General features: G+C 37.4%; 1 protein-coding gene and 1 long non-coding RNA gene across 2 annotated transcripts in view; one reads left to right on the forward strand and one right to left on the reverse strand.

Annotated features, from left to right (window-relative positions):
- LOC124990335 (uncharacterized) overlaps positions 1-13,687 on the forward strand; it is a 59,092-nt gene that overhangs the window by 38,780 nt on the left and 6,625 nt on the right. The window lies entirely within an intron of this gene.
- Cav2 (caveolin 2) lies at positions 939-8,661 on the reverse strand. The gene is made up of 3 exons (XM_047560266.1): positions 8,315-8,661; positions 7,810-7,997; positions 939-3,343 (listed from the first exon to the last, which is right to left on the reverse strand). The coding sequence occupies exons 1-3, from the start codon at positions 8,462-8,464 to the stop codon at positions 3,193-3,195; spliced, it is 489 nt and encodes a 162-aa protein (XP_047416222.1). The 5' UTR covers positions 8,465-8,661; the 3' UTR covers positions 939-3,192.

Below are 13,687 nucleotides of genomic sequence, written 5' to 3' on the forward strand. Positions count from 1 at the left end.
TGGTTAGAAGAGCATAGCCAAATCTCTACCTATTGAAGTCATAGAAAACAATGAGATGGGAAGTTCTTGAGGGATCATTTGATCCAGTCATTTTGCTAGAGATAAGGAAACTGAAACCCAAAGGTTAAAGCATTTTCAGGAGTGACACATCTTGGATTGGAATCCAGAGGCCTGACTTTGTGCAGGACTTTCTTCATTACCATCCAAAAACTTCTAAGACAAGACATTAAAATAAGTAAGTAGGATGCAAATGACCATTAAAAAGAGCAAGTTTTAAAGTTCTTTGAAACTATCAAGACATTTTAAGAAGCCAAACACCTGCTTTATTATTAGAGGTTGGTCATTTTCCCAGATTAACTGACCACAAGAAAATCTATGCCAATATCAGCAAGTCACACATGTTCCAAAAATAATTTTGGACTTAAGTCTGGCTTCAAGGTACAGGTATGTAAGTCCATGTGATTTATATTGTTAATACTTTCATACTTGAAAAATTAGAAACAGAAATATTAGTTTTTTTAGCATTAGAAAGAAGAGACTATAAAGAAGATGAAGGATGTTGGGTTTATGAAAAAGTGATTTCATGCTACTTATCAAGTGATAGAAAAATTTATGTGGCACCTCTGTAAGTGCTAGAAAAACAAAGAATAAATCCCCATCTCATATTTTTAAAAAATACATTTCTGAATAAGCAATAACTCATGTATTTATCAATGTTGAGTTTTTAATAAGTTAAAACTAGTTTGAAATGTTTCTTATTCTTTTTTTTTTTTTTTTTTGCGGTGCTGGGGATTGAACCCAGGGCCTTGTGCATGCGAGGCAAGCACTCTACCAACTGAGCTATCTCCCCAGCCCTGAAATGCTTCTTATTGATCAATTACATATTTAATGCAATAAAAGCAACAATCAGGCTAAAATAAAACCAATGAACACATTTATGAGTTTTTAGAAAGTTTATTATGGATAATGAGGAAGACTCATGTCTTCCTTTTGCCCCAAATAAAAGAAATGACATGTTTGCATTTGAAACTTTGATTCACTTTATCCAAAAGTTGTTTTTTTGTTTCGGAACTAGGGATTGAACCCAGAGGTGCTTTACTACTGAGCTACATTCCCAGATCTTTTTATTTTTCATTTTGAGACAGGGTCTTGCTAAATTTTGGAGGCTGATATCAAACTTGTTACCCTTCTGTCTCAACCTCCTGAGTCACTGGGATAGTAGGTGTATGTCATCTTTCCCAGCTTTATCCAAAATTTGAATTTTTTATTTTCATGAAAACTCTCAATAAAAATTCATTTTGAAAGTAAACAATACTATTCAGAAATAAAGAAATCATGTTTATCACTTATACATTATTATAATTACATACTTTTGTATATATTTTGGCTTTAAAACTTGCCAAAAATATTTGATTTATTAAAATAGATATTCAATTAATCAATTATTTTGGGCTAGTCAACATATCTAAATGTTTAAAAAATTTTTTAAATACAAAGTATAACTATAAAGTCATGAGACTGATTGACCTTTTAAATTAACATAGTAAAATCTATATAGCCAAATGAGTGACAGTGCTTTGAAGGCATGATCATAAGTCTTTTCTAAGAATGTTACAAAGTCCTAACATGGTTTTGAAATGTCTTTTATGTCACTACCTTCAAAATGATATGAGCTCCATAATTTAATCATTTTCTTGATTTGGTTCCCAATAGTATTCCAGTTCAATTATCCTTTATACTCATCAGAACTGGTAATTTTGGAAAGATTTGTCACTTATGAGGATATTCAAAAGACTTATTTCAATTTCAATGGTAGTTCTGAAATTTGAGTATTTACACACTTTTAAGATATGTAAATTATAGTAGTTACTCACACTGTAGACATTTATTGTACATTTATCATTCCAGAATGGGATTTTTAAAGTCATAGTAGCTTGTAAAACTAAAATAGGACTCTATAGTTCAAAACCAATAATGATATATGGTATTACAAAATCTATATTAGAGAATATCTTAAAAAATTATAGCTGCTAGTTTTTAATTAATGCATGTAGTTCCACAGCATAGACCCCCCAAATTTCACAACCCTCCTGTAAACCTCTCTATATGAATCATTTAGTAGAAATTTATTGTAGGGTCAGAAATAGCCTTTATCATAAAATGTTATTAAATAGCACCAACATTATTTGAAAGTAAAATGAAACATTCATAGGAAAGCAGAATTAAATTTGCAGTTATAAGATTAAATTTGCAACTATAAGAGAGAAAGCATCTTCTAGACAAGATAGCAATTAGATATAAATTATCTTAAGATCAGTATCAGTCATAAAACGTTTTAGGATTTTGCTTAGAAAAGTTAGAAAGAAAAACCTCAAATTCCATTCATTTACATTCCATTCCCAAAGAGCTATATAAATGTTTACATAATCAAGACAGTACAATTTTACCAATAAAGTTACTTTGTGGGAAATACATTTACTTTTTCTATATATTAGTTCAACAAGATAACAAATATAATAAAAATGCTTTAAAGCAATTTGATTAGAGCAACATTTACATTAAGTACAAAATATACAGTAAAATGAAACAACTTGTTAAATAGGTCCATAGGTTAACAATATCTGAAAGGAACACATTGTTGTGAATCTATTTTCACATTTATTTATTATATTTGATAGTGATAGTTATCACTATTTGCTTTGCTATTTCAGTTTCTAGGATCTTGGTATTTGTTATCTCTAGGTATCCTTATATCTGTAAAAGTAATAGAAAAAGCATTACTCCCAGAGTAAAAATATATATATATATATATATGTATAAGAAATTCCACATTTTATGAGCAGTTGTGTACAAAGGTATTGTAGTGTTTTGAGAGACGTGTTCCTTAATCATAAGCTCATCAGTATAAAATGTGTATTTTTTTACTAAAGCAAAAACTGTCTCCCTTTAAAATTAAATGATGTCAACCTACTGTATGATTCTGGTTATAAAGTTGGACATGAAATTCTTGGCCGTTAATTAGAAAACCATTACTTGAAAAGATCTGTCCATAACCGTTTCCAAATGCGGGTGCCCATCTTAATAGTTTTCTTAATTAGAACAGTTGAGAAATGAAGAGAACAGTAGTGCTTTTATGTTACAAAAACAAAGAAGTATTACAGTATCCAAATCTCCAGACAGCAGTCTAAGTGCTCAGTCCTTGCTCAGTTGCACATTGACAGAAGAGAAGCAGCGTCCTATGCTCGTATACAATGGGGCAATGATAACATCTGTCACACTCTTCCATATTGTCTGCACTGAAGGTAGAACCATTAGGCAGGTTTTTACAAAAGGCATTATAATCCTGGAATGGAGAAAGAGGAAGGTATAAGGATTATTTGTGTTATCAAATAAGACCAATGACTCTTGTACATGCGCAAAAAGATACAATAAAGATGAAACTCACTTAAATTTGTCGAACAATTCAAAATAATGGACAATGGCCACAGTGATGAGAAGGACAAAAAACACGTTGCTTAAAAAATAAACAGGCATGTAGATGATACTACTCATACTCTTGCTAAATGCTATCCAAACCAGTAAAACACAAATAAACAGTGTATTTATCTTCCTGATCTCTGTCCCTTAGCCTGCCATGCTTTCCTAAGGTTCTACTTCCTGACTACCTCTCCTGGGGCCTCATTCCCCCTCCCCAACCCCAGGACCAGGTGATCCTCCCTCTTTGTTCACCTACAGTACTGAAACACACTTTCTAATCCTGAAATGTATCAAAAAGTATCATAAATAGATGCTTATATTTTTGGCTCTTCCTTCTGGAATATAAGTCCTTAAAGTGACTTGACCTTTCATAAATATTTGAGCAGAAATAAATTTTGCTTTCTGTTATGCTCTGGATTGTTAATTATGCTTCATACTACTGATTTTCATAGCAATTATATACCCTGAGAAGGGCTGTGTGGTATAATTAAATTAGCCCTGAAATTGACGTTAGAACTCTTAGACAAGAAAAATGAGTCTTTTTTCAAATTACTCTTGTATGTCTTTTAAAAAAATAACTTCATACTCTTGTGTTCCTCAGGATAGGGAATCTTCTATGTAATATTCTGAATGATGTTTTTTTGTAGTGTTCTTTGAGCACAAAAGTGTGTGAATTCTTAGGCATTGCTGGTAGCTCCAATGGAACCTTTTTTATACAAAGGAGTGAGGTTGATTATCTTGGTTTGCTGTTCAAATGTGACTTAAAGGTTTGCTGCACTTAGCCCTAAGTGAAGGGACAATCAGCAACTGTCTGATTGGTATATTTTTAGAGTACTAAATTATTCATATTGCCTAACTACCCAGACTGTATCTTGTGTTTTATCTGAAGTGCTAAATATTTGAAACAATCATAAGAAAACTATTTATGGATTATTTCAAAGTTAAGCAGTTGAGTAAAAACTTGAATAATGGTGACTTTTGACCTTTTATCTCATTTTGTTTCTCACTTGATATGTGGCCTTGGACATACACCACAAATAAGAGAGAAGAGGAACTCTCACAGAACTGGTTATCACAGTAAGCACTTAATGTATCCTTGAGATGTCCACATGATGTGATCTATGTGAATAATAGGCCTGTTTTGAAGTCAGAATATATAAGGAAAACAACTAGGACAAAATAACCTTGAACTCATAAATTACTAAGATTGAAGTTTAGATGGGAAAGTTTCCTAACCAAATATATTTCATTTAAAATATAATATACTTTCCACTTTTTCTCAGGCTAAAAAAATTTCTAGCCCCATAACTCTAGATCTCCATGTCCTCAAAAGGAATTAAGCACTGACAACAATGGACTTTAGTTCATGGGATATGATGAACTCATTTTATTTTCTTCAAATTATTATTCTCTCTTTTTGGATAAGAGAATCCAATAATCCTAGAATATGAAACTCAAATTGTGTTCTCATTATTGCAAATAGTTTTCTTCTAAAACTGTATACAATTTGGAATGACCCCAAATTTGTAGAGGCTCAGTGTGGCCGACCAGACCTTTCTGATAAAAAAATTTATAATGTATAAGAATATTTTTTCTTCCATTGGGTAATCTGGCTGGAGGTCAGGGATCTTTATTCAGCTTTTATTAACTATAGTATCATGCAGACTATACTGTCACAGAAATTTGCTATAGTTAAAATCATCTTCTAGAAATGAGATTGCTACCATTGCATTTTCATCAGTACAACATCTGTTTGCATTTCACCCCAGCAAAAATTAGATGTATAGATGGTCCAGTCACATTTCTTTGGTTATGATCCACTTAAGTCCAATGACCTTATTTGCCAAACGACATATATGTGTGTCCAACTGTGGCATAGAACCAAATTAATTCACTGGTCCTTGATGATCAGAACTTTGGGTCAAGGGTCCTACATCACTAGACTTCTGGTTTTTATTTTTGTTGTTATTTGTTAAAGGAATTTGAAATCAAGCTGTGCACAGTGGCATGTGCCTATAGTACCAGTTACTCAGAAGACTGAAGAAGGAGGATCACTTGAGACTTGAGGTCCAAAGCCAGTTGAAGCAACACAGTGAGACTTCATCTCAAAAAAGAAAAAAAAAAAAAAACCTAAAACCAGATGTGTGGTGACTTTGTGACTTGGTTTAAAGTGCCACTAATGCATATTTTCTTAGCTTTGGACACCATCAACCTCTTAGTAAAACAATAAACAAGCTTAAAAAGATGGAGAAAGAGAAGAAGAAAGCTTACCCAAATGGGTTTGCTCTTCTATACAGCCTCTTATCAGTCTGGTCTTGTGTGTCTTGGGAATGTAATCCAATAATGATAAATCTATCATTATTAGGCTTAAACTAACTAATTAGGCCTAAACTAATAATGATAAATCTATCATTATTAGACCTAAACTAACATTTAAGCATTTTTATTTGAAACTACTCCTCTACTTACAATTATAGCTGCTTGATGACAAATGTATGACAGTTAAATATTAATGTCCCACATGAACATAATTTGAAAACAAGTGAAGTTAAATGATATTTTGTGTATGTGTGTGTATATGTGTGTGTGTGGCTAAAAGGGAAGTGAGTTGATGATTCACCAATGCAAGCACTACACAAAAACCACCTCCTGTTCTCCTGAGAGCCAGGTGGAGAGGGGCATCACTTAGTTAATTATAGTATTACTTGTATCTTTCCACCATTTAGTAAATGAAAACCTTTCTCTTCTTTTTTTTCCCCCCAATTCTTCCACAAGAGCTTTGGGAAAGCCTAGCTTTGTCAACTATAAATAGAGTACTCTGCATTTCCAAATAGCTTCATAACACACATTTCATAGTATGCTCTGTGTCACTCAGTTTTCCCTATTTTTGAAATGAAAAAACTGACATAGAAGTTAAAATGCCCAGTTTTAGTTAATTAAGAATCCCAAATTTTGTGCTGATTTAGGCATTTAAAAAAATCCATGTGCATGTGAATATCAGAATATGAGATAACTATACATTTGGCCTTTGTGTCACATGTACAAAGGACAAGATCTTCATTTCTGTCAATCTTTTGGCACTTTCAAAGTAATGGCTTACAACCTTTCATGGTTAAATTGGAGTTCGTTTATTTATCTGGTGAATTTTTACTTCCTTTAAAGGCCTTTTTAGTCTTTCCCTCACAAAGTCTTTCCTGTTTCCCCCTGTTCCCCATTAGAGTTAACTGCATTCTCAGCATCCACCTCTTTACCTAGCCAGCAGCCCTGACACTGTGGGTGGCTGGAGGAAGATCCTATGATCAGTATCCAGCATAAAGTAAGCACTCAATAGATTTAGTCTGTGGAACAAACCAGTTACCTAACCGACCAAAGAAATTGAGATAGAGATGGTAAGGAGGAATGAAAATAATCTGGTAATGTCTAACAATGAATATTGAGCATGTATTGGCATGTGACAATCTCACAGAAGTGGCAAAGAACCCCATGGAGGCCTTTGGGGGTTGCATGTTTCTCTAGGACCAACTCCCAGGGCACCAGTTTGACTGCTGCTGTGATATTGTGGATGATCTTCCTCTCCGAATAAAGTGGATATCCCAACAACAAAACACCTTTAAAAAATTTAAAAATGGCCCAAAGTTCTATGGTGCATTTTGAGTGTAAGTTACTCAATACATCCTATGGATGTCGAGTGGGTTTCCCTATTTCTTTTCCTTCAAACTATATGCTATTGATGATATTTATTTTTCACAAGTGAAAAAGTAATTTGATGGTTTTCTCATTGCCTTATTTTGCACCTTGATCCTGTTCTTGCCATTTGTCAGTAGTAGGATTGGAGCAGCCTCCACAGCGCTGCTTGACCAGGCCTGATTTCCCTGTGCAATTGTATTGTCAGTGGCATTCTGCTCAGAGATCACTTTTGCTTACCCCAAGAACAGGTGGTGACTGCATAAAAGGCAAGGAAAGTAAGAAGAGTGTGCCCAGAACCACAGGCACAAGTCAGAACAGGACCCCAGAGCAGCCTGTAGCCGGAAGCGTGCTTGCAGGTTCTCACCTCCATACTCAGCTCAGCCTCATTCAAGTATGTGAAGGAAAATCACACCAGGGAAAGGGGCACATTTTTCTTCTAATTAAAGTCCCATCCCAAACTATTATTCTAAAGCAAGCACGCTGCCTTTCAGGGCCTGTCGGTTTTGCTACTGCTTTGGGAACAGAGGCGAGTTCTTCCCTCTGCAAATCGGCCTGGTAGAAAGGAAGCAGGGTGGGGGGCGGTCAGATGGCAAACAACATCACTACGTTGTAGAAAGCCGGTCCACCCAACGTGCCCCTTCTCACCAGATGTGCAGACAGCTGAGGGTGGCAAAGAGAATTCCTGCAGCAAAGGCCAAGGGAATGGCCAGGAACACGGTCAGGAACTTGTAGATCACGTATTTGCTGATTTCAAAGAGGGCATGGCTGCAGATCCACACTTTGTCGAAGGAGTGCGTAGTCACAGGCTCTGCGATCACATCTTCAAAGCCTAGCTGTGGAGGCAAGACGCAGGGATCCGAAATGTCACCCAACCTGTCGCCCCTGGAATGGGGAGCGTTAAGGGGCGGGAGAGGCAAGAAGGATCAACGTGGTTGAACTGTCCCCACCTTTTCTTAGGGTCACATAAGAATCTGAGGATTCCTGGCTACGCAGGGAGTGCGGTGGCGGTGGGGGACAGGTCCTGGACTCTAGGTGGAGGACCCGCAGGCAAGGGTGGGGTTGGGTGGGGCGGGATAGGGGCGTCTGCACGCGAGGCGGTGGGGTGGGGGACAAGCCTCCCGCCCAGGTTAAGGCCGGGCCGGAGCGTCACCTTGAGATGCGAATTGAGCCGGTGCGGGTCCCGGTCCTGGCCCGAGTCCACGAACTTCTCGGGGTCAGCGTAGTCGATGCCGCTGTGGTGGCTGTAAGCGTCGTCGTCCATGAAGAGCTGCACGTCCGCCTTCTCGGTCTCCAGCCCCATCGCGGCTCGGTGCCCGGAGGCTGCGGCGGGGCTGGCGCGGCGCGGCTCCCGGCCTGCGGGGCCTCCCCTTCCCGTTGCGCTCGGCCCCGCCCCGCCTCGCTCGCCTCGCCTCGCCCTGTGCTGCCCGGGCGGCGGCCGCTTCCCGCTGCCGGTTTTCGCTCCCGGCCCTGCCGGCCCGAGCCCCGCCCCGCCGCCCGGCCTGGGGGATGGGACTCGGCCGTTCCCGCTGCGTCCGGCCTGAGCGCCGGGAATCCTCCCAGCGAGTCACGTCCCTGCCCTGCCCTGCCCTGCCCAGCGGGAAGAAGTGTGTCAGCGGGGCCAGGCGAGGAGGGCCTCCTGGCTACGTTTTTGGACGCCCAGACTGAGATGCTTAAGAGCTGGCAGGTTGTCTCAAGACTATGAACGTGCTGGTTGCAGACGAGGGTATGGTTAATGGTGCCCGAGGAGGAGGGTCTGTGTAATCAGAAGGTCTCCCTTCACCCCCTGCCTCTGTTTACTCCGTGTGTTTTGGCCCAGTTGTGCTTTGGAGTTTTGGTCTGTGAGAATTAAATGTTAATTCGTGAAAAACTCATATGATCCCTAACTCACAGTAAACTTCCAGTCAGTGTTGCTGCGCTGCACTGAGAGGTGAGCAGCCACTACCTACCTGATTGTCAGCGGACCGCACAGGCGTATCAGCCATCCCAGTGCGCACAAAGAGTCTGAGCCTGCTGGAGAGGCAGGAAGTGACTGAGTTGCCTGTTTGAGACCTTCACCATCTCCAGGAGTTTGCAACTTCGTATTCTAAGGGGAGGTCTGCGCTCATCCCCAAATTACAATTCTTAATTTTCCTTTGCAAATCCTGTTGAAGATGTCAGGAATTCCTAAGATGCAGATGGATCTTTAATTACCTACTAACGAACCACACTGCCACACTGACCATTCAGACGCTTTCAGAAGGAAGGAGTTTGTATGTTCACAAAAGTATGGTGAACTTGAAAGTGTGTTTGGGGAGAAAGACTTAGTGAACATTTGCTAAAAGCAAAATAATGACCCTAGTCTTAGAAGAATGCCTGCAGCTTGCTCAGAGCCCAAGACAGTGGGCAAGCAGTGTTGCCATTTTGGTGTGTTTGGAGCTGGCTGCACGTATCAAATCCCCTTGGGAACTGGAGTTGAGGAATTATTTCTAAAAGAAAAATATCATTTTTGGAATATTAAAATTAATAATAAAAATTACCAAAAGAGAAAAAGAACTGAATGGAAAAAAAAATGTCTTGGAGCCCAAATTCTGAATTTCTTATAACTAAATAAAAAGATTTACCGAAGTGTAAGAGTGGTTAAAGTGGTGAATCCTGGGGCCACCTTGCCACACATGATTCTGCCTACCCTTTCCTATTCCCTTCTTTCTTACTTTTCTAATTTTATTTGTGTTGGATTAAGTCTAAAGTGATGACCTAGGCATTCTAATTACTGTTTGTTTTTTTTTTTTTTTGGTACTCCCTTACCTCCTCCATTGACCCAGGCAGACTGATAACTGAGAATTGGATAACTTCTAGAATTTCTGCCCAAGAACTATTTTCCAAAGTGAATGGAGGACAGGAGTCCTTGAGAGAGTTCCTAATGTCAATTACCAGGAAATAGAAGAGATAGTTTGTAGCCAAATAACATTTGTAAAAAAGTTTTCCTCAAAACTATAATCTCAAATTTTAAGATACTTTATCCAAAGAAGGAAGTCATTCCTGTAAAGCTAGAGTGGGCCCAAGCAGTTACTGAAATTCTGGCACCAAGGTTTCTTGATCTCACTGTATGGTTAAATAATACTTAAAGCATTTGACTTAAACCACAGTTTCTCAGCCTTGATTCTATTGACATTTTGGGTCAGATCATTCTTTGTTGTGAGGGGTTGTCTATTGCACTGCAGGCTGTTTAGCAATATCCCTGGCTTCTATCAACTAAATGACAATCACACTCCCCAGTAAGGACAACCAAAAATGTTTCCAGACATTGCCAAATGTCCCATGGGGCCCCAAATCACCTTTCTCCTCCTTCTTTGGGCTGAGAACAACTAGATAAGATACCACTGAAACACTTTCGTGTGAATGGGAAAAATTAAACATTTATAATCCCATGCTTAAGATGAGGCTCTGAACTATGACACCAATTTATCAGAAATTCCAGAAGTTTTGAAAAAAATTTTAAGGATATTTATCTGTACTGTAAAAATTTCAGCAGATAACTAATGATAACTAATTATCAAAGATGAATTGTGAAATTTCAATCCAGTGCTGATACTAATTATGGAATATTTAGAGGCCAAAAAGAAACACCTGTCAAACCCTGTCTACTAGGACTGTTTAAATAATTATATCTGGAAAATCATGGATTTGGAACTTCTTGATCCATAAGATTACATCTTAGGGATATATAAAATTCAAGGGTTTTCCACAAATCTCAGCACTGAATAGCTTTTCTAAGTGATAGGTGATCTTAAGTGAGAAATCCATAGACTTAGAGGAGGAACCAGGCAGGTGCTTATCAGGTCCTTTAAGCATCTCTTCCCAGGCTTGTTTAAGGCCACAAAGACAAAAACCGTGTGCCTTGTCAGAGGATGGGGGATGGTTGGAGGGTGAGGATTAAGTAGGGAAGAAATGAAAAGATGCAATGATAAAGAAGAAGCAGGGAACAGGGAATTATGCAAGCAATAGACAAATCCCCCTATGCCACAGGGTGGCTCATACATGAAACTACAAGTGTCTCTGAATTTGTCAAGTTTTGTCCCCTGCCCCACAGTATAAAGGAGCAGATAAGAAATGTCTGCTATTAAATTTATTCAATAATCAAGTTTGTGAAGTAGTGCCAGGTAGTCATATGTTATTTAATAAAGTTTCTTCAATTTTTTCCCTGCATACCACTTGTCTTTTTATCCACATTCTGTGTAAGATAAGCCTTGCACCAGTGAACCAGGAATTTCTAGTTTAATATTAAGGCACAGTAGCTTGTTTGTAATTGATGCCAGCTTAATCTTTTGGCTGTTTCAAATAGCACCTCCTCTGGCCAAAAAAATCTCTTCATACACAAGAATTTGCAGAATTACTTGGGTTTAGGAATGTTTGGCTATTAGAAATAGAGGGGAAGGTAAACTCTTAAAAAGTCCGTATTCATTATTAAAGCTAATGGACTAGTCATTCCATTCTCATTCAAAACATTGTATGACAATTAATTTTAGATTTATATTATCCGGTTTTTCAAAAGTAAAGGATGTTCCTGTTTAAATCTTTTGAGTATCCCATTGATTTCTGGAATACTGTGTATATAAATAAGACATCTCTATAGGACTTGGCATTTTACCTTTCTGGAACATGAATTAGGCACTTATTAACTTTTGGTGAGCACTAACTTTCAAGTTCAATTCTTAATAACTACAGCTTCCTCTCTGTTCATATGGGAACATAATTTCAGAATTAAGTGCTTTTCAGACACCAACTGAAATGTGTACAAGATTACTGGCTGCTAAAACAACTGACCTAGTGGTTATTTTCTTGATTTGGAATTTGATTTTGGACAACAGATTATTATAGCTCAATTTGAAGCTTTGTGTTCCGTAGTAGTTTTTCTTTTTGCAAGTTTTATTCTACTTTCATTTAAAGTTAATGCCAACTTTTAAAAATAACACAACTGATCTACATTAGCCAAGAGAGAAAAAGGCAGGGAAGATTTTCTTTTAAAAACAAGTTTTAGCCTCATTGCATATTTCCAGTAAAAAAAATGAAGACAAAAGTACAGAATGCCTTCCACCTGGGTCAGTGAATGTGTTAGTGTCTATCAGGGAGCCTTTAGTACTTGAGAGAATAATTTGTGAGAAGAGCTAAAGGGAACTTCACAGAGCAGATGCAAGACTGGGGAGCTGCCAAGGGCTGGGCAGAAGAATTTTTAGATTATATTTTCCTATCAATAAATATCTGGGAAGAATTTTGTTTCCCGAGAGTTTACTAAAAAAAAATGTTTGTCTATTTCTGTTCTATGGTGACACAAAACTGTAAGGCAGATTTCTACAGTACATAAGGGCATAAAATAAATGAGTCAATTTAGGTGCCTGTATTCATTCTTTTTTGGGCCACTGGAGCCCAGTGAGGCTCTTGCTGTTTGCCAACTGCTTATTAAATTCCTAATTTCTTGAGTAGAACAGCCTGAGGACTAGATTCAGAGGTAGATAACAAAGAAGTTACTCCATCAAATGCATTATTCATCTGGGCATCCTTAGTGTCTGAATGAGGTAATGCTTCTTCAGTTATACAATTAGTGAATGGATAAACTTCTTATTTCAAAAGCAATTTTAGTAGATGTCTACATTTTCTTCCAAAAAGGAGGAGAACCCTTCGAAGTTTTTAAAACATTTTCATCATACTAATAGCCTCAAAAGAAACTACATACTTTTCATTGCAATAGGCACCGTTTTTTATAACTTCTATATTTATGTTGGTATCTCACTTGGGAATTAATAACAATTATTTTTCAAATACAGTGACACCCCCCTTAATAATAGTGGATGAATATAAAATTCTGATTGCTGCTTATCAGTCTATGTTCATTCATACAATTACACATTTAACTAAAAAGTAAGTCTTTTCCTTTTATAAAACTATTGTGGTCTTTGGAAACTCTTGGATAAACAAGTTGCTGGAAATAAACTTAAGATAGTAAAACACTGTGGTCCTGAAAAACTGCACACTACTTTATTTGGAAATAGTAGAATTTGCAGAATGTAGCTGTAAAGGGCAGGCTACTCAAATTACTCGGTTCTGAAGACTTTTACTATGAAAGCAAAGTATTTTCTGAAGGAGTAGAACACAAATAGCTAAATGTTTGGGACAAAAAATAGAGTTATTATTTTATCATTTTTGAAAAGCCTTTCCAATTTCACTGTTTTTGTATTGCAAGTCTTTTTCATTTAAAAACATCACATAATAGAAGAAATAAGAGGTGACAAAGGAATGACTGATTGGTTTTAATTATTTATAATTATAGGATGCTGAAAGACTAAAACCCAGTAGTTTCCAGTAAGGTGTGGGATGACATATTAAGGTATTGAAACCTACTTTAGGAATCCACATTTATGCCATGGATCTAATTTACCTCTAAAATTTTTCAATGTTTTCTTCCTGCCAGGAAAAGTGTTTGCATGATAGAAATGTTTCCTTTTTCTTCTTCTTTCCTCCTCTGACCTCTTCTTTCTTGCTTGTTCCT

This window comes from Sciurus carolinensis, chromosome 8 (assembly GCF_902686445.1).
Source record: "Sciurus carolinensis chromosome 8, mSciCar1.2, whole genome shotgun sequence".
Classification (NCBI taxonomy): Eukaryota; Metazoa; Chordata; class Mammalia; order Rodentia; family Sciuridae; genus Sciurus; species Sciurus carolinensis.